The 22,510-nt window shown below is 36.9% G+C and overlaps 1 protein-coding gene across 1 annotated transcript; it reads left to right on the forward strand.

The window, feature by feature from the left end:
• Positions 1-5,646: 5,646 nt before the first annotated feature.
• LOC101026117 (cytochrome P450 2C31-like) lies at positions 5,647-21,915 on the forward strand. Its single transcript, XM_031652614.1, is given in 8 exon segments — positions 5,647-5,860; positions 8,847-8,974; positions 10,676-10,836; positions 12,096-12,269; positions 13,203-13,344; positions 14,390-14,577; positions 18,881-19,022; positions 21,239-21,915. Coding segments are annotated over 8 exon segments (1,263 nt in total). The 5' UTR covers positions 5,647-5,714; the 3' UTR covers positions 21,421-21,915.
• Positions 21,916-22,510: the final 595 nt, after the last annotated feature.

Raw genomic sequence — 22,510 nt, forward strand, 5'->3', positions numbered from 1 at the left:
ACATATACAAATCAGTAAACGTAATCCATCACATAAACAGAACCAGTGACAAAAACCACATGGTTATCTCAATAGATGCAGAAAAGTCCTTTGACAAAATCAACAAACCTTCATGCTATAAATTCTCAATAAACTAGGTATTGATGGAGCATATCTCAAAATAATAAGAGCTGATTATTACAAACACACAGCCAATAGCATACTGAATGGGCAAAAACTTGTAGCATTGCCTTTGAAAACTGAGACAAGAAAAGATGCCCTCTCTCACCACTCCTATTCATCATAGTATTGGAAGTTCTGGCTAGGGCAATCTTTCTTTCTTTCTTTTAATATGTCTTTTTCTAATTTTAATTTTAATAAGTGTTTCTTTCTTTCAATATGATGTATCATATTTTTTTTCCCCTATGATAAGCCATTGTGGCATATCTGGCATGAATCCAACTTGATCATAGTGAATATTCTTTTCAGTGTGTTGTCGAATTTGCTTTGCTAGTGTCTTTTAAGGAGTTTTATATTGACATTTATTAGATATATTGGTCTGTAGTTTGTGTGTATGTGTGTGTTCTTGTTTGGTTTTGGAATCAGGTTATGCTAACCTTGCAAAATTAGTTTGGAAATATTTTTTCTTTTAATTCTAGAATAGTTTGAGAGGAATTAATATTAATTCTTCTTTAAATGTTTGGCAGAATTCTGTAGTTAAGCTATCATATTCTGGGCTTTCTTTTGATGCAATAGCTTTCTGTACTGATTTAATTTTCTCTCTATATTTATCTGTTATATTTTCTATTTCCTCATAATTTAATATTAGAAGGTTGTATGTCTCTGGAAATTTATACAATTATTCTTTTATTAAATTTAGTTACATATAGTTGTTCACAACAGCTTCTTATGATCCTTTGTATTTCTTTAATATTATATGAATGTCTCTTTTTTATTTCTGATTTTATTTGAGTCTTCTCACTTTTTACTTCAGTATTCTTGCTAAAAGTTCATCAATTTTCTTTTTTCTTTTCAAATACCAATTTTTTTATGTTTTGAATTACTTCTCAGTCTCTATTGCATTTATTTCTGTGCTGAGGTTTATTATTTTCTTCTTTCTATTAATTTTGATTTTATTATTTCTTGCTTTTACAGAAGTGAGGGTTATCATTTAGTTACAATTTTAGGTTAAACTTAAGAACTAATCAATATTAAATTAATTTTTGGTTTTACTTCTACCAGCAGTTCAAGGTGTACTAAAGATAAAAAAAATCAATCATCCAAAGTTCAAAGTCTTAGTACATAGTTGGTGAGGAGCTTGCCCTTTGGTTTACAAAATCTTTAGATTCTTAGCTTTCAACTGCGTTTTCAAAGAGCCCATCAATGGATCTCTTCATCATCCTGGTGATTTGTCTTTCTTGTCTGATTCTTCTTTCTCTGTGGAACCGAAGCTATGCCAAAGGGAAGCTTCCACCGCTATTATCCTCTCCCCATTTTGGAAATATTCTACAGTTAAATGCTAAGAGGTATCCATAAAATCCATAGAATGGTAAGTATGACTAATTTTCCTATAGTTTTCTGCAGTGAGTAAGTCAGATATCCCCATAACTCAGGAATATATGTCCCCAGATACCAAGTTTTAAAGAGATGCCTTTATAGAGATGTGTCCATTAGACACCCAGATATGCCTTTATAATGTAGACATATAGAAGAACATGCAATCGGTACATCCAAAAGAAATGAAGAAATCAGCAAGTTTGAGACAAATAAGTGTTTACTCCAGAACGGATGTTTCAACTGGAAAGCAATTATAGACTGTATCACCTAAGAGAAATGTTGGAGATAAATTCTTGGTGCCACAAAGTGAAACTAGCACTCAGGCAAAAGTTTTCTCAGCAAGGCAATTTACTTCCTCAGAAGGGTGCTGCCTGCATCAATCACGATCACAAAGTATAGTGAACAAAGGAGAGAAGGAGGTTTTATCTCTACCATGTAGTCTCTACCTCTGTGTCACTCACCCCATGGACTACGGTTAGACCACACAATCTAAGCTGACCTGATTAGCTATTTGTGAATATTTTCTTAAATAAGGAAGGGAAGGGAGATGTGAATTACAGTGGTGGGCTATGAAGTTTCAAAGAGTGGAATGGGTGCAGAGTGGGTAACTAAGTAAATAGAGGTGAGTTATTGATTAGAGCTGACAGGAAAGTAACTACGGGCAAGGAGTCATGGAGAACAAGAAAGTTGAGTTTGAGAACAAAGAACAAGAAGGAAGTTAACAGGCTAAACCTTTGAAGAGAAATTCATTTTATGCAAGGAATATGGGGGCTTCCATTTATATATAGGAACTCGTTTCAATTATATAAATTGTCAGATTTCTTCATTGGTAGATTAAACAAATAATGCATCATCAGTCATTAGTACAAGAGTGAATGTGCATATATGAATCAGATATAACATATACAAAGTTTTCTTGTATTGTATATTGTTGATAGCCCAGTTGTTTGTGAAGAAAATGTTTTTCACAATTCCTTATTGACGTCAAAGTTTATCAGCAGTTCAACGGCAGTAGTTGCTCAAGATGTGAGTCATTCCTGCCACCATTGGAACATTGCCAAGATCATTGATCCATGTTATGATTGTTGACATTGCCAGGAGCAGAAATTCTTTGTTGATATTGTAATCCAGGTTGCTTTAACTCTTCTTTGGTAAATGCTAGTGAAAATGGAACAGCTTTTAGTTTTTTAAATAAGCACTGATTTACAGTGTCACAGCACCACGTTTTCATAAAGCATATATGAATTGAAATCAAGGAAATTACTAAGGGTTCAGATCTTTCATATTTCATACTGTAGTTCTCAATAAATGAGTAGCTTCTCTACTGCAAGTTGTTTACGTAGCAGTTGCTCTCTAAAGCCTGAAGAATGATCTGGAATCTGTCTTTCTCTTAAGAAAGCCAGTTACTGGAATACTGCTTCTGGAAGCTCATTCTTCCTATGCCTTGGCTTTGAATTTAAAGAGATTGTGTCAGCACCCTAGCTCATCTATTGATTATTTAAATTCACAAATTTAGGCAGGATTAAAACCTCTCTTCGCTTTAATTTCCATTTCTTGAAGATGTAAATAAGAAAGATTTTGCACAGGTTACTTTAGTACACCACATTTTCTAGAAGTAATTAAATACCTCCTTACATGGTGCATGTGAGTTTCAATGGCAGAAAGAAAATTTAAAGTGACCCTATCATTAAGGAACTTACAGTTTAGAGGATAGGAATATATTTATGAAACAACAATGCAAGTAAAGGTATGATTACAAACTGTGTAACAGGGACATGGTAGAAAGAGACCATGTAATTTCAAGTGACTAACCAGTTAGAGCAGCATTCAGGCATTTAGCAAAGGATTCTCTGAGTAATTGAAGTTGGAGCTGATAATCGTAAGAATGATTAGGAATTAAACATATCAAATATCAACAAAACCCAATTTTACATGTTTTCAATCTGGGGGAGAATTGCTTCTGTTAATGAAAAGAGTCAAACTGCAAAATACTTGAAGAGATTTATTCTGAGCAAATGGGAGTGACTATGACCCACGATACAGCTGTCAGGAGACCCCGAGAATATGAGCCCATGGTGGTCAAGGCACAGTTTGGTTTTATACATTTATACGTTTGAGTATGTACACATGAGACTCCTGTCAATACATTTAAGATATACATTGGTTTGGCCCAGAAAGGTGGGACAACTCGAAGCAGTGGGAGAGGGGTTGCTTCCATGATATCCAGATTTTAAAATTTTGTGATTGATGATTGGGTGAAAGAGTTATTGTTAATAGAGAGGAATGTCTGGGTTATGATAAGAGTTGTGGGGACCAAGGTTTTATCATGCAGATGAAGCTTCCAGGCAGCAGTCTTCAGAGAGAATAGTTTGTAATTGTTTCTTATCAGAGTTAAGGTCTGTGTTAATGTTAAATGTTGGTCAGCTTTTGAATTCTAAAAGGGAAGAGGGCATAATGAGGCATGTTCAATGCCCCTTTCCCATGATGGCATGAATCAGTTTTTCAGGTTAAATTTGAAGGGTCCTGACCAAGAGGAGGAAGTCTGTTTAAATTGCTGGTGGTAAGGGAGTTGGGCCAGCTGGCGGTGAGAGGGGTGCTTTGAATTTTATTTTTGGTTTACACTTCTCTCCCTAAGACCCTGAAAAGAGGACAAAAGTGTTTGTAGTTCAGAGAGTAAGTAAGAATATGGTACAAGCTGAGAGTAGAGAGGGAAGCAGGGGACAAGATATGCAGGCCGGACACGGATGTAAAAACACTTGGTTTTATCATAAGATCAATATGGGCGGAGCCTGGTGGCTCACACCTGTAATCCCAGCACTTTGGGAAGTGGAGGCAGGAGGATCACCTGAGGTCAGGAGTTCGAGACCAGCCTGACCAACATGGAGAAACCCCATCTCCCACTCACAGTAAAAAATTAGCAGGGCATGGTGGCATATGCCTGTAATCCCAGCTACTTGGGAGACTGAGACAGGAGAATCGCTTGAACTCGGGCGGTGGAGGTTGCGGTGAGCAGAGATCCTACCATTGCAGTCTAGCCTGGGCAATAAGAGTGAAACTCCGTCTCAAAAAAGAAGGAAGGAAAAAAAGAGCAATGTGATACCATTAACATGCTTAAAGGACAGTCAGGTTAACATCTTCCTTGTGAAAAGGTAACTATAGTTTGTAGAATGAATTTTTAGGTCGGCAAAAAAAGTTCTACAATAGAAAAGTTGAAATATTGTAAGTCCTATATCATTTAGGATACCACATAAGCTGATATTACAGAAAGATGATGCTGAAAGAAGATAGGAGATTATTTCTATCTCACACAAGAAACTCTAGGTGCTCGCTGTCAGCTTGCCTCTCCTCCATGATGCCATTAAGAGAACCAGTTTTGTTTTTTTTTAAATCTTTGTAGTTCTAGTATCTTCTGCCTCTAGACTATTTTTCTCATTTGCATAGTCATAGTAGGGGCATCTCCATGCTATTATTTCAACCCATGGGCGGGGGCAGAAATGAAGGGGAAGCAATTGTCTGTTATGCACAAATGTCGAATTTTATCACAACACTGTGCTTACATGAGTTCATGGAAACTGAGTCACATGGCTGCATCTAGCTTTGAGTGAAGTTGGGAAATGTGTATGACCACATTGCTATGTTATCATGCATTATAAAAATATGGCAGTGTCTCATGCTAAAAGTAAATTTATCAAGAATGAACAATGATGGACAATTATTAGACTACACATGAGGCAAAGTAGATGGACTTCCCTTAACCCAAAGAAGAAACACAGAATTTACTGTAATTGTAAGAAGATAGGAGAAAGTTGGTACAATTATTAGTTTGGCATAAAAATTTAATATAATAATAGGAACAAAATGTATAATATAGCCCCTGTGATATAGTAGGGGCTGAACAAGAAATAAATATTGAAGCTGATACTAACACTAATATAATTATTACTAATAAAGTGATGATAATTACTATTCAAATACTTTTTTCTTATCAAATAATTGATTCTAAAGTATTAAATTTTATATAATTGGTGGATAAGTATTAAAACATCTTTCTGGCAAGTTTAAAAATGTTTCCCTAAGCTATCTACATTTTATTTTTGAAATTTACACTTTATTTGCATCTGCTATTCTTTTTGCAGCTATCAAAAGATTATGGCCCTGTGCTCACTGTTTATTTTGGCATGAAGCCCACTGTGGTGTTGCATGGATACGAAGCAATTAAGGAAGCACTGATTGATCAGGGAGAAGTATTTTCTGGCCGAGGGAGTTTTCCAGTGGCAGAAAAAATTACCCAAGGATTCGGTATGCTTCCCTTTGGGGTATGTGTGTGGGTCTGTAAGTTGTAAAAATTTGAAAAATTTGAAGAAATTGAGAAATCGTAAGTATTAAAAAAATTTATGAAACACACTTTTCATATTTTCTACCTGAGGCTAAGAATAATTTTTCTATAAAGGATCATTAATCTATATTTAAAATCCGTGAAAGTGACACAATGTCCCTGTTAAACATTATATTCATGATAACAAGCCATCTAGCCACTAATTTTTCACGAATTTGTTACAAAGAGAAGTTCATCATAAATTATGGTCAGTTGAAAAAATAGAAAAGCAATAGAGAGATGAGAGAGAGAAGGAATATTACTGAGTTATCTTATTCACCAAATATTTTGCTGCCAGGTCTTAGTCATGGATACCCAGAGATTATTTTAGGAAGCTTGAATAGTGTGCATGGAACCACATGAGTTTGGAATATTTCTATCCTCACCTTCAAATATGATTCTAAAAAAGCATGAGCACTATTAGAATACAACAGAAGACAAAGCATAAAGCAAACGTATGTTCTGAAAACATCATGGAGAAACATGATCAGAGTATGAGTATGTATCAGAATTGATATTAGAAAAAGATTTTTTGTTTAAGTGCTGGAAATTTCTTTTATTTGTTTTTGGAGCTAGCCTTAAACTGTCAAGTCTTCTGGTGGATCACAGGGTTCTGGCAAACAGAGATATGACCTGAACGGGGTTCTGACTTCTTCTGCACTGTTTTCTTTTTTTTTTTTTTTCTTTTTTTCTTTTTTTTTATCATGTCAGCCCCTTATTTATTTATTTATTTTTAAATTTATTTATTTATTTTTTATTATTATTATACTTTAAGTTCTAGGGTACATGTGCATAACGTGCAGGTTTGTTACATATGTATACTTATTATGGCATGTTGGTGTACTGCACCCCATCAGCTTCGTCAGCACTCATCAACTCGTCATTTTACATCGGTATAACTGGTAATCCCTCCCCTCCCCTCCCCATGATAGGCCCCAGTGTGTGATGTTTCCCTTCCCGAGGTCAAGTGATCTACTTGTTCAGTTCCACCTATGAGTGAGAACATCACGTTGTTTAGTTTTCTGTTCTTGTGATAGTTTGCTAGAATGATGATTTCCAGCTGCATCCATGTCCTACAAAGGGACACAAACTCATCCTTTTGGCTGCATACCTTCCATGGTGTATATGTGCCACATTTTCTTAATCAGTCTGTCACTGATGGACATTTGGACGATTCAGATGCTTTGCTATTATTGTGAATAGTGCTGCAATAAACATCGTGTGCATGTGTCTTTATAGCAGCATGATTTATAATCCTTTGGGTATATACCGGTAATGGGGATGAAATGGGTCATGGTACATCTAGTTCTAGATCCTTGAGAATCGCCATACTCTTTTCCATAATGGTTGAACTAGTTTGCATCCACCAACAGTGTAAAGTGTTCCTATTTCTCCACATCCTCTCCAGCACCTGTTGTTTCCTGACTTTTGTATTCGCCAATTCTAACTGGTGTGAGATGGGTATCTCATTGTGGTTTGATTTGCATTTCTCTGATGGCCAGTGATGAGCATTTTTTCATGTGTCTGTTGGCTGTATGAATGCCTTCTTTTGAAATGTCTGTTCATATCCTTTGCCCACTTTTGATGGGGTTGTTTGTTTTTTCTTGTAAATTTGTTTGAGTTCTTTGTAGGTTCTGGATATTAGCCCTTTGTGTCAGATGAGTAGTGCAAAAATTTTCTCCCATTCTGTAGGTTGCCTGTTCACTCTGATGGTAGTTTCTTTGCTGTGCAGAAGCTCTTTAGTTTAATGAGATCCCATTTGTCCAATTTTGGCTTTTGCTGCGTTGCTTTTGGTGTTTTTAGACATGAAGTCTTTGCCCATGCCTGTGTCCTGGATAGATTTTCACCTAGGAGTTTTCCTCTAGGGTTTTTATGGTGATAGGTCTAACATTTTAAAGTCTCCAATCCATCTTGAATTAATTTTCATATAAGGAGTAAGGAAGGATCCAGTTTCAGCTTTCTACTTATGGCTGGCCAATTTCCCAGCACCATTTAATGGGAATCCTTTCCCATTTCTTGTTCTCTCAGGTTTGTCAAGATCAGATGGCTGTGGAGTGTGTGGTATTATTTCTGGGACTCTGTTCTGTTCCATTGGTCTATATCTCTCTGTTTGGTACCAGTACCATGCTGTTTTGGTTACTGTAGCCTTGTAGTATGGATTTAAAGTCAGGTGGCGTGATGCCTCCAGCTTTGTTCTTTTGACTTAAGTTTTCTTGGAGATCTTGGGCTCTTCTGCACTGTTTTCCTAAAGAGGCTCCCTGGAAATGTTTCCTAAGGCTATTTTTTCCCCTTGATCTGGTCTTGACTCACAGCCTAATATTGAACTTCTTTGATGTTTCCTTCCATATTTCATGGGAGAGATTTAATAAATAGAAATGTTGAAATGGGGCTAGCTGTCTGTTTAATGACTGTACCCTTATCTGAGAAATGATTATCAGGAGATATCTTCCAATGAAAAAATTGCTGTCTCACATTCTCCTGATAATTCTCTCCTCTTGTTATTTCTCTTAAAAATTAACACAATTTGAAAGAAGCCAGCCCTGAAAATTTAAGCATGACCAGGACTCACCATGTTTATTGCTGCAGGATCATGAGCGGCTGCCTTCATGATTTTAGCATCTGTAAAAATGGGACAAAGCCTTCCAGTTTACAGAAATTATTCTGAGGAGTTTAGTGCAGCTGGTGGATTAAGAATAGTTTAGCAATATGAATTAAGAATCCTGACGTTAAATAGTAGTTTGGAGTTCAAGGGAGGCAGGTGTGATGAAGGGCTCAATGTGAATCCCTGAAGCTGACACCATTATATTTACATCCTGCTGAAATGTCAATATCATCTCCTGAGATGAGAACTGTCCTTTCGTATTCCATGACAATGAAGAATATTTTCTCTCTCATTTTTCTTTTTGTGTTGATAGGGTTATTTTTGGCAATGGAGAAGATGGAAACAAATCCAGTTTCTCTCTCTGGTTTTGAGGAATATGGGAATGGGGGAAGAAAACAATTGAGGCCGAATTCAAGGAGGAAACTTGTGTCTGGTGGAAGCATTAAAGAAAACCAATTGGTGTTTATTTCTTCATATAATTAGCACTAATAGTTTGGGTAGAACAAATGGTATTGTAAATAGACTACAAAATATATGATGATGGCTTTGAATCATAGTTTACTTTTACTCTATGTATTAATTAGGAGGTGGGGTGTTTGGAATAACAGTCTTTTTAGGTACCAGGTTAATTTATTAGCTGATATCTTCAGCAAATCTTTCAATATCATCAATGATTCATATCTCTGTGATACAGGAAGGAGAAAGAGCAAGTTAAAAAGCAAATGCACTAGGCCAGGCATAGAAATTGGCACAGTAGCGTCTCATGTGTGCCACTTGGTAACAGAACCACCTTAACTGCAGAAGCTGGAAAATGTGGTTTACTCTGTGCAGGAAGAAAGAACACGGTTTTGGCAGTCGTAGTCTTGGCCACATATGCTTAAAATTAGGTAACTTTTCTAGTAAAGTGTTTAAGAACAATACAGGGGTTGCAACTACCACCAAAGTGTGGGGCTGCCATCCACCCCTCATAATAGAGTGTGGATATGAAGAGATGGTACTGCAGCAGCAGATCTCTGCGGTGCTTAGATGTGTGTGCACCTGCAGGGCTGGGAGAGTGAAGAGAAAGGTCCAGGCTTGGGACAAGCAGGGGTAAGATCATAAGATATATGTGGTTTTATAATGTCATGTATTGAATGAATATTTTTGTGTGTTTAACTTTTAAGTGTTTTTCAAGAACAGTATTAGCTGGAAAGTACAGTAGTCCTTTATTTTGGACACACCAGGGTTTATTTAACTAATCCTGTGTTTTGGCCAGATAGGTTGATTCTAGTTTTTCCTGCTCTTAATATACAAAAGTACAACTCATATTAATTATTGTAAATCTCTGACTACTTTCTTTGAATAAAATTTGGAAATAGAATTAGTCAAGCAATGAATATTGAATTTTGGCACATATTATCTGTGAAATTATTTGTATACTTAATTTGTATTGAAGCAGAACTTGTTATTAACTCGTTCAACTTTTCCTGTGGTGGCTATTACCCTTCTCTCAACTCCCTGACCTTTAGTCATCCAAAATCTACTTGATTCCACTTTGTTGTAGGGACCTCACACTCTTGGGGAAGCCCATTTCATCACTAATAACACTAACAGTTTTAAGTTATTTCCACAGGTTGAGGAGAGCTAATTTACGTCATAACTTCTAATTTTTGATCTGAGCTTGCATTGTCTTTCTAGAGTTGTGGTGTTGTCACCACACAGAGGCAGGAGGGACCTACCTATCATCCAAAATCTGGTTTAGATGATTACAATAGGGACGCCACACAAACACCAATAGGATATGAAAGGTTTGTTACTCACATAATGTTGCTTTCAATGAAGATCAGGCTGACACCCAACCAGGTCCAAAATGACACTGAAAGAGCAGCAGGAGGATAGTGGCATGAGGTTTTCATGGCAATTAGGGTTTAGGGCTGGGTTGAAGTTTCCTGTGTGCAAGTCAGGGCTTGGGTGGCTTAAACTGTCTATTAGTGCTAACAGAGAGAACTGTTACGTACTTTTTTTTTTTTTTAGGCATTTGAAGTTTATAGTAGTGGTGGCATGTCCAGGTAGTTTCTATTACGGAAACATCTTAGAAATCAATCATTTCCAATTATTTTAAGCAGTCAATTTTAGATTTATATGAAAATTGTGTATTAACTTCTGACTGGCATTGTTTGTAGCATCTCCCTGTGATCCAACTTTTCTTCTGGGTTGTGTACCCTGTAATGTCATCAGCTCCATCATTTTCCAGAATCGTTTTGATTACAGGGATCAGAAATTTCTAACCTTGATGAAGTATTTTAATGAAAACTTTGAAACTGTGAGCACCCCCTGGATACAGGTAAGGCCAAGGTTCTTTTTAGAATGTGTAACAGTTTTCAAGCTCATCTATAGCTCATGCCTACCCCATCTCTCTGCCCTATTTAAAAATGTCCAAAGCAATGCTTATCAAACTATCATTTGCAACACATTAGTGAGTTATCAAATCAATCTAATGTGATGCAATAAAATTGAAAACATGAAGTAATGTAGAATAGAAAAAAATACATAATCTCAGAGTGCTACATTTATAGCAAGATTTGTTTGGATGAAACTTTTTTGTTGTTTTTTTAAGATCCTCAGATACAGAGGGTAGTGATTTAAGATGTATTTCTTATTAAAGTACACGGTCAGAAAATGTCAGTAACCTATGTTTTACAATCACTAACAACTAAAATTCTATACTGATCATAAGTTCCTGATGTGACCTACCTTCAAAGGACCCTAGAGAAAAAATAATCTAATGTCTCTTATTTACTGGAATGGGAAACTGATCCAGAGCTATTAGGCATATTTTTCAAAATAGCCTAGCTAAGACAATGAACATCAAAATCTAGAATCTAGAATTCCTGATTCCTGATTCTGTATCTAGTTTGATTTAAGCTACAAGCCTGAATATATTATGTTGATGCCTTCCAAGGGTATTAGGTCATTAGGGTGTTGTCTAAATTAAAGCATGTTCTGTAAGCTCTAGGACCAGCAAAAACATGAGTCAGGAAAATATGCACATTCTTTGCGGTGGAATATTTAAATTATATATATATGTGTATGTGTGTGTTTGTGTTTTTTATACATATGTATACGCTAAGTGATTTGGGCACTTTCTTAATCTTTCAGATGTACTGTTTCTTCATTACCACAAATGAGTATGAGTCTTCAAAATTTTTAGAGTATCCCCTGGTAAAACATATATTGTGTATACTGGTGCAAACACAGGGTATTAGCTCCGAGATCACTAGTTTGGTGTCTTCAAATTGTTGATTAACCTTATGAACTTCAATTTCCTCATCTAAAGAGAGGTGACAACAAGGGTAATTTCCTGACTTCCTTCAGAGAGTTATGGTTAGGAAATCAACGTGATTGGCCTTGAAGTTGCTTTGTAACCTGTGCATACTGTCTCTGCCTACTTTTTCAGTGATCTCTCCTTCAAATTCAGAATGCATTCCTGTGCAGGAAGCATGTCTATTCATCTTTATCTACTTAGCATATAACCAGTGTCTGATAAATGATAAGGACCAGTTTTTGGTGAATGAATTAATGATGGATTCTTCCTTCTTTCAGCTCTACAATGCTTTCCCCTTTTTACGGGTTCTCCCAGGAAGTCATAATGTGTTATTTAAAAATTATGCTCTCCAAAGAAGTTTTATTTTGGAGAAAGTAAAAGAACATCAGGAATCTCTGGACATCAATAACCCTCGAGACTTTATTGACTATTTTCTGATTCGAATGGAAAAGGTACAATGTAATTCTGATTTGCTACTTTATCTTTGTGGGTGTTGTGACTCATTGATATGCTTTGATTTTCCCGGTGAAACTGAGATATGAAAACAAATGCTGTATCCTAAAGTGTATTAATTGTTTATGCAACATATTACCTGTGTAAGCCATATTGCATGTCTCTGGATATTTCTAAGTTTTCACCCTAAGAGACTTAGGCTTTATGTTTACCATGTTAAAGCTGGTTCTTTATCTGGGGGCAGATCAAAATATGCAAACACACACACGCACACATCCATTCAAGACTGATGATAACATATCATGGTTCTGTGAAGAGAAGATGTATCAAATGAGGGAACACAGGAATGGATAGAAACCCAGACAGGCTTACTTTTGAGAAATCTCTAAGATATATTCATTTACAGATGAGGTAGGTTTGAGGAAACTTTGACTTAAACAGGGAGGAGAAAATAGATCCAGGAGATGATGAGTATAGTAATCAAGTTTGTGAAATTTTCAAAGAGGCTATAATGATTGTAATTGAAGAGCAGTCTTGGGTGTAATGACTGATGGAGTTGTAAATACTGCTGTAGTTTGGGTGTGATTAGTTCAAGAAACATGAATGAAAAATTAGACATGATGAAATAGACATTAGATGCTAGAGTTGACAGTGATTAGCAGTGATGACTTAATCAAAAGTATGTTTAAAAAATTACAAAGGAACTGACTGGCTCTAGTGGGTTAGAAATTGAAGATTCAGAAAGTACTTGAATGTTTGTGAGTCCGATGCTATTTTAAATTTGAAGCAATTCTAACAGTTCACCTAATATTATCTTCACCCATAGCACACTCTAAAGTCGGGCTTAATTAGCCAGGTACTGATGTTGTACTGAATAGTATAGTGTTACTTGAAAAGCTTTTTATTAAGTAATTTTAACATGTCATTGCTAGGAAAAACACAATAAAGAGTCTGAATTTACCATGGACAACTTGGTTGCTACTATATGGGATATGTTTAGTGCAGGAACAGAGACAACAAGCACCACAATGAGATACGGACTGTTGCTCCTGCTGAAGCACCCTGAGATCTCAGGTATGAACAGATGATGGGCAGGATCAAATTTCAGGTAGAAGCGGACAGAAAATACTGATAACCACCCCACCATTTACCTGCCAACACAAGGTACAACAAAATTTCTCATCATTAGTACATCTACCTACCACTGGGTGGATTCAATTCAAATTAGTTCCTAGTATAAAAGGAGAATAAAATGTTTAAATAATGATAGAGATTTGAAGAGCAGAGGCCATTATTCTCCCTGCGATGGTATAGGATTCTTGATTTGGTTTGGAACAGATGCAGCAGTGTGGCATTGTTATTTTGAACAATGAGCTGTAGACTTCAATAGCGGTGCCTTTGAGTTCTGATTCTACTAATAGGTGGCTTGCTTGACCTGCAGACACATGATTACTTTCCATATCTGTGGTCCCTTATCTGTTCAAGGGGATAATATGGGAAAGACCACATATTCCCTGAGCATCCTTAGGAAACTATTTACTTCTGTGGACTTGTTTCTTTGTAAAGTACATGAAATTATACCTACCACATAGAAGTTTTTTGAAGAATTATAAAGTAATATAATGAAGAGTGCAGTGTGTCTGTCCTATATTATTAATACCTTCTGAATAAATTTTAACTTCTTAAGTTTTTGTGCTGAATCAAGTTAATATCTCATTTCCTGAACTGCACTGTGTACTTCTTAGATTATTGAAACTTAAATATTTAAGATAAAATTGAAATACACAAAATGGTTAAACTACAAGGTCTTCAGTGATTCTTCAGGATCCCAGATCTCTGAGTCTGTCAAGAAAAAGTACACAGAGTAGGGAATCAAAGTTGAAGATTGAATGTCATGGTGCAATTGTATTTCATACCTGCATACCTGTGTCTAATGATCTTTCAATTTGCCCAAGAAATGTAAACTGTGTGTCCTTTTTTTTCTCTTGTGGAGGTAGTAACACATAATTTTCCATCATTGTCCCATCTCCAACTACAATGGGACAATGATGAAGGGATCCTACAAATGGTACCTCAAGTTTTTTTCACTTCTCATAAATTCTGACTCCTGCCTTGCCAGCTAAAGTGCGGGAAGAAATTGATCATGTGGTCGGCAAAAACCGAAGTGTCTGCATGCAGGACAGAAGCCGGATGCCCTACACGGATGCCGTGGTGCATGAGATCCAGAGATATATTGACCTCGTCCCCACCAGTGTGCCCCATGCAGTGACTCAAGACATTCGGTTTAGAGAATACCTTATTCCAAAGGTGAGAGATATTATGTCTATACCCTTCCTTAGGTGTCTTAGGCAATCAAATATCATAGCAGTAGAACTGTAGATTGCCTAATCTACAGGTATGGCATAGTCATAACTCAGGCATCCTACCCTGTAACCACATACTTCTTTCCTTCTAGTTTTTGATACAAGTTTCTAAATATGAAAGTGCCTAGACTCCCACAGGATTTTCCATGCTTTGATAGCTCCACACTCTGCCTGTCCATTAGCCCAGTGTGCTATCCTGTCCCTTCCTTTCAATTTTATGTTTTATTACTCTTACCAATTAACCTGTATCCTATATCCCACCCCTTCTCTACTGTCCCTATGACTTACTTGTGAAAAGTCCAACATAAAAGTCTCCTTCCTCCCTGCCTGATTATTGGCTACTGACCTGTGCTGGAAAAGACCATGCAGCCCAGCAGGTTGATATTGTTATCATCAATGCCAAATGTGGTGGTTTAATTGTCATCAATGCCAAAAGTATTGTCAATCTTACCCAACAATCCTGCTTTATAATCTAACTCAACTTGCTTCACCATACTCCACAATGACTTTCAACCTTGAACTCTTGTCAACCTTTCATTATCTTACTTTTAATAGGTGACCTACTCTTCCATCTCACAGAAAAATTAGTCACTGGAAGTGGACTCCTCTAATGCTTTCCATTAGATTTACATACTTGGCTACATTTACAACCTTTGATTCTCTTTCATGTCAGTTACTGTGACAGATGGGCTTTCTTTTGTTCCACTATAAGCTGTTTTAACTGTGGCATGGATCCCTTCTCTCTTACTTTTTCAATTATCTTTCTTAAATAATTATTTCTTCTTCCTTCCTCATCATCTTCTTCCTTCTTCCTGGCTCCTTTTTATCAGCCTGTGAGCATGATCAATTCTCTTTTATTTATGATTGACACCTAATAATTGTTCATATTTTTAGAGAACAACATGATGTTTAGAAACATGTATGAGTTGTGTAATGATTAAATCAGGGTAATGAATATCTCGATCACCTTGAACATTTATTTATTTATTTGTGATGAGAGTGTTCAAGAACCTCTCTATTAGCATTTTGAAATCCATTTGTATTAGTCTGTTTTCATGCTGCTGATAAAGACATACCTGAGACTGGGCAATTTATAAAAGAAAGAGGTTTATTGGACTTACAATTCCACATTGCTGGAGAGGCCTCACAAACATGGTGGAAGGCAAGGAGGAGCAAGTTACATCTTACATGGATGGCAGTAGGCAAAGAGGAAGCTTGTGCAGAGAATCTCATTTTTAAAACCATGAGATATGAGACCCACTCACTATCACAAGAACAACATGGGAAAGACCTACCCCCAGGATTCAATCGTCATCCACTGACTCCCTCCCATGAAATGTGGGAATTGTGGGAGCTACAAGATGAGATTTTGATGGGGATACAGAGCCAAACCATATCATTCTGCCCCTGGCCCCTCCCAAATCTCATGTCTTCACATTTCAAAAGCAATCATGCCTTCCCAACTGTGCCACAAAGTCTTAACTCATTTCAGTATTAACTCAAGAGTCCACAATCCAAAATCTCATAAGAGATAAGGCAAGTCCCTTTGCCTATGAACTTGTAAAATCAAAAGCAAGTTAGTTACTGCCTAGATACAATGGGGGTACAGGCACTGGGCAAATACAGCCATTCCAAATGGGAGAAATTGGCCAAAACAAAAGGGCTTCAGGCCTCACACTAGTCTGAAATCCAGTAGGGCAGTCAAATCTTAAGGCTCCAAAATGATCTCCTTTGACTCCATGTGTCACATCCCAGTCATGCTGATGCAAAACAGGTTCCCATAGTCTTGGGCAGCTCTGCCCCTCTAGTTTCTCAGGGTGCAGTCTCCCTCCCAGCTGCCTTCATGGGCTGGTGTTGAGTTTCTGCAGTTTTTCCAGGCACATGGTGCATGCTGTCAGTGTATCTACCATTCTGGAGTCTGAAAGATGGTGGCCCTTTTCTCACAGCTCCACTAGCTGGTGCCCCAGTAGGGGCTCTGTATAGGGACTCCCACCCCACAGCTCCCTTCTACACTGCCCTAGTAGAAGTTCTCACTAAACACCCTTTGGAAGTCTCCAAAGCTTGAGGCTTGCACCCTCTCAAGCCATAGCCAAAGTTCTATGTTGACCCCTTTCAGCCACATGTGGCATGCAGGACATCAAGACCCTAGGCTGCACATAGCATTGAGACCCTGGGCCCAGCCCATGAAATCACTTTTTCCTTCTAGCCCTTCAGGCCTGTGATGGGAGGGCTACCACAAAGGTCTCTGACATGCCCTGGAGACATTTTCCCCATTTTCTTGGTGATTAACATTCTTCTCCTTGTTACTTATGCAAATTTCTGCAGCCAGCTTGAATTTCTCCCCAGAAATGGGATTTTCTTTTCTATTGCATTGTCAGCTGCAAATTTTTGAAACATTTTCCATTTGCATTTGAAACTGAATGCCTTTAACAGCACTCAAGTCACTTTTTTTTTTGAGATGGACTCTCGCTATATCACCTAGGCTGGAGTACAATGACATGCTCTCAGCTCACTGCAACCTCTGCCTCTTGGGTTCAAGCTACTCTCCTGGCTCAGCCTCCCGAGTAGATGGGATTACAGGCATGCACCACCATGCCTGGCTAATTGTTGGTCAGGCTGATCTTGGACTTCTAACCGCAGGTGATCCACCTTGGCCTCTCAAAGTGATAGGATTATAGGCATGAGCCACCACACTGGGCCTACTTGTATTTTGTTAAGATTTTTTGCATCTATGTTCTTCAGAGACAATGGCCTCCAGTTTTCTTTTCTTGTTTTGTCTTTGATATTAGGGGAATCATGACCTCATAAAATGAATATGGAAGGATTTCCCCCTTTACAATTTTTCAGAAGAATTTCAAAAGAATTTTTCTTGGAGTGTTTTTAAATGTTTGGTAGAATTCAGCAGTGAAGCCAAAAATAATAGTCTTTGGCTTTTCTTTGATGGGAGATTTTTATTACTGATTTAATTTGTTATTCAATTATTATCATTTTCAGATTTTTTATTTCTTCATGATTCAATCTTGGTACATTATATGAGTCCAGAAATTTATCCATTCCTTCTAGATTTTTCAATTTGTAAGCATATATTTGTTCATAATAGTCTCTAATGATCCTTTGCATTTCTGTGGTCCAGTTGTAATGGCCTCTTTTTCATCTCTTGTTTTACTTATTTTGGTCTTCTCTCTTTCTTCATAGTCTAGCTAAGGGTTTGTCAGTTTTGTATATCATTTCAAGAAAACCAAAACTTTCTTTCATTGACTTCTTTGTATTTTAGTTTCTATATCTATTTCGTATTTTATTGATTTATTCTATAATATTTACAATTTTTGTCGTTCTACTTATTTTGGATTTGGTTTGTTTTTGGTTTTTATAGTTTCTTAAGTTTCAATGTTAGATTGTTAGTTGAGATTATCCTCTTTTTTGATGTAAAGGTTAATTGTTTTAAACTCCATTGTTAGTACTGATTCTACCATATTTCATAGATTTTTGGTATGTTGTACTTCCATTATCATTAGTTGCAAGAAATTGTTAAATATTTCCTCTTAATTTTTTCATTACCTCATTGGATCTTTATAAGCATGTTAATTAATTTTTAGGTATTTGTATATTTTCTGTTCTTCTTGATTGCTAGTTTTATTGTACTATTTTCAGAAAAAAATAGTTGATTTGATTTTAAGTTTAAAACTCTGTTAAAACTTGTTTTGTGACTTACCATACGATCTATCCTGGAGAATGTTTCATATGCTGTATAGAAGAATGTGTATTCTGTAGCTGTTGGGTGGACTGTACTGCGTGTGCCTGCTAAGTCAGGTCAAAAGAACAGTTTAACACCACTGTTTGTTGTTTGATCTGTCTATTGCTGAAAATAGGGTATTACGTTCTCTACTATTATTGTTTTGAAGTCTATTTCTTCCTTTAGGTCTATTAATATTTGCTTCATATATTTAAGTGCTTTGATGTTGAGTTCATGTACATTTATAATTTTTATACCCACTTGATGAAATTCCCCTTTATCGTTATATGATCACCTTCTTTGTCTGTTTATACAAGTTTTAATTTAAAGTCATCCCTTGGTATTCATGGGGAATTGGTTGCAGGACTCCTTGTAGATATTAAAATGTACATATACTCAAGTCCCATAGTCAGCCCTGCAGAATTCATGCATACAAAATGTTGGCCTTTCCTATCCATGGCTTTTGCATCCCATGAACACTGTATTTTGATCTGGTTTATCTTTTTTCTTTCAGGGCACAACAATCTTAACAGATCTGACTTCTGTCCTGTACGATGACAAGGAATTTCCCAATCCAGAGAAGTTTGACCCTGGCCACTTCCTGGACGAAAGTGGCAACTTTAAAAAGAGTGATTATTTCATGGCTTTTTCAGCAGGCAAGCAAGCTTTTTATGTTCACATCAGGGGTCATGTAAGATAAGGAAGGACTCTGCATGGAGGCTGCTCTGGGCTGAACAATTTGCCATTTGCATAAGGTCAGAGGCACCACTCCCAAAGACGGTTATTTCTCATGGGACTGGTGACTGCGTTCATAGATTCTGCTTCCTGGTCCACTACGTAGGTCATTAAAAGTTCCTCCTAGAAGTCCAGTTCTAGTAAAACTTTTCTCATTTACCCTGAGAAGCCAGTTCACTCAATAAACTTCACTGAGTACCTTATATATAGCAATGCTATGCTCAGGTGCAGGCATACAAATGTGAATAAATATTAGATCTTTAAGAGAAGGGAAAACAAATGAACAGGTAATGAAATTCCAAGATCACAAATGCTATGCTTGAGGTTTCTTTGGGAGTCCAGAGAAAGGGAAGGAGAGAGAGAGAGTGAGAGCGAGAGCGAGAGAGAGAGCAAGTTTCAGATGATGTATTTGAGAGGGATAGGGGCAGAATAGTTGTAAAGTAAGTGAAATTTTCTTGCAATAAATCACATTTGAGTATCTTCCCTCAATTTTTGATGGTCCTGGAAAGAAACATGCAGCAATGTCAAAAAGTTTAATAAAAGAGAGTTTAATAAAGAGATGGTTTTGAGAGGTCTGGGCCAAACAAGGGGAGTAACAAAATGTGGGGAAGAACTCAGGACTAACATCAGCAAGAAGATGTTACAATCCTAGATCAAAAGATTCAAAGGAAGGAGAGTGTTGCTGGCACCTGAATAATGAGCAGATTCCTCATCAAGAGAAGCGTCTATAGGTAGAGGAATGTTGCCACTGTCAAAACTAACCTGACAGGGTAGGATGGAGGGAACAAATACTCTGAACTTTTCAACATCTGAGCCTCTGAATGTATCCAGAACCCAGAAGGGAACTACCTCCTGGGTTAATGCAGTTCTTAGAGGTCAGTTTCCTGGGAACAGAAAGGCACACGAGATAAACACAAAATGGATCTGGAAAGAGGAAGAAATGGAGAATATTCAGCACACTTCAAAGAAGTAGGAAGAGGATAGGAGGGTAGAAGACGTTTCCAACAGAAATAACTGAAACAGAGACAAAAATAAGAGATTTGTTCCTGTTTAATTATATAATAAAGTAAGTGTAGAGCAAGCCTTGATGTTGTGTTCTCAAGATTATGTGCATTGCCCAGAGATAATCTGAAAAAAAGCCATTGCTATGTGACTTCTTATCTCCTTTTGTATTTTGGAGTCCACTATTGCACCGTGAGCCTGCTCAACATTTCTATTCATTTCACATGGCTTGCAGGCCAGCTCTTGTCCTGACAGTGGGTATTACTGTGTGTATTATAAGATCTAAGGGTTTACCTTAAGAATTTATATTCCAGTTTGTAGAACAGATGAATAATTTACAGTTCATGTGAAATGTAGTGTATTAGAAGCATTAATGAATGTTGTGGAAAACAGATGAGAGTGTGAATTGTATGTCCTGATGTATCAAAGAAGATTGCATAGAATAAATAACATCTGAGCTGAATCTGGAAGAATATGGGGACTATTGGCAGGCAGAGCAGAGTAGGAGACCATTCCAGGTAGAAGAATACCTGGAATCTGAGAGGAATCTTGAAATTGCCAATCTGTTTTGGGAGTGGTGAATCATTAGTAATGGCTGGGGTGAGGGGAACTGGGTGGAAGATGTGGAAAGAAATGATGCCCTAAGAATTGCCTGTGGCCACTTGGTGACATTTCTTTTTATACCTGGCAATAATAAGCTCTTGACTATCTTTTTAGAGCATGTATGTGGCAAGATTGATTATCCTTTAGAATCCAGATAAGGACAAATAAATCTATTTGTCAAGTCTAGGGTCAGAAGTATATGGAGAAGTAGATACAGTGTTGTGTATCATGCCAGTTGGGGTAGATGTGTGTGTGTGTGTGTGTGTGTGTGTGTGTGTAAAGATGTCACTGGCAAGCTGCAACACAGCAGTTCCAATGTGCATGGACAGAAAAGATTTTTTTCATATAGTACATTCACAGAAATATGTGCTAAAGAATAGAAAAGAAACCAGGTTTGGGTGTAAATAGAAAAAGTTGTAGGTTCATTAGTCATTCATTAATATATTTCTTCATTCCACATTAATTTCAGCCTCCCTGTGTGCTAACTCAGCTAAAGAATTAAATGAGTAATGATCTTGTGTGTAATTTTTAGGAAAAAGAATTTGTGCTGGAGAAGGCCTGGCCCGCATGGAGCTGTTTTTAATCCTGACCACCATTTTGCAGAATTTTACCTTGAAACCTCTGGTTGATCCAAAGGATATTGACACCACCCCAGTTCACAAAGGCTTTGGCACTATACCACCCTTCTATGAGCTTTGTTTCATCCCAGTCTGATGAAGTGTCTGGCTGCTAGATTGCAGAGCAAGGCCCTTCAGTCTCTTGTGAAAAATGCAGATGTTTCCTTGCCTGTGTGTCAACCATTATCTCTCCTATCTTAATAGGAGGAAGGTCATCTCTGAGCCCTATCTCTTTTGATTGTATCCATCCTCCAAAATCCATTCCAATTTTCCCTGTATGAAAGAAAATTTATTGTTTCATTTCCAATAAAATTATGTTTGTACCACAATCTTAAGATCATATGCTACATTTTATCTGTAGTCATATGAAATGGATAGCACCCTATAAATGCCATATTTTGCTTTGCTACCACAAATGAGAAATCAGAAATTATTGCGTGAGATTTTAAAAAAATGTTAAAAGTATTAAAACATGAGCTTTATTAATCTCTCACTCCTATCTAACTGTCTAGGCAAATGATCTCTTGACAGATTAGCTTGTATACTTTCTTTTTTCCCCCCGTGGCTATTAAAATATAATTACATGTACATACATGCATGTGTTGGATATATATGTTGTGTATGTGTTTATTTTAGCATGTATGTGCATGTGTATAAATGCAGGGAGAAAAGAAAAGAAGGTCACTTTAGCCAAAGGGAATGACATGATATAAACTTGAATTAGCCAGTCTGTCCAAGGTTATCCATTCTTTTCTCCCCCAGTGGTTAAATACACACACACAGGGACACACACAGATGTACAGACATATTAAGGCAAAGAAAAGAGGAACATGTATTTGAATATACACAAACAGAAATATGTGTATATGTGTGTTTATGTGTATATGTAGAATATAGCTGTAATTTGGAGGCGACAGTTGTATAATAACATATAGATATTTTAAAAAGCAACATAAAGAAATGTAGCTCATAATGTCCTATTTAATGGCTATTCCATATTTTCAGAATTATTTCCAGCTTCAATGATGTTTAGATTATTTTTGAACTGTTGTTTACTACAAGTGCTGCTATCTGCATACATCTTATATTCTTATTTCTTTAAGGTGGTTTTATAGATAAAAATGGCTGCACCATAGTGTATATAATCTTTTACTTTTCATAAATACTGGAATATAGTTCACTAAAAC

Source organism: Papio anubis, chromosome 11 (assembly GCF_008728515.1).
Source record: "Papio anubis isolate 15944 chromosome 11, Panubis1.0, whole genome shotgun sequence".
Lineage (NCBI taxonomy): Eukaryota > Metazoa > Chordata > Mammalia > Primates > Cercopithecidae > Papio > Papio anubis.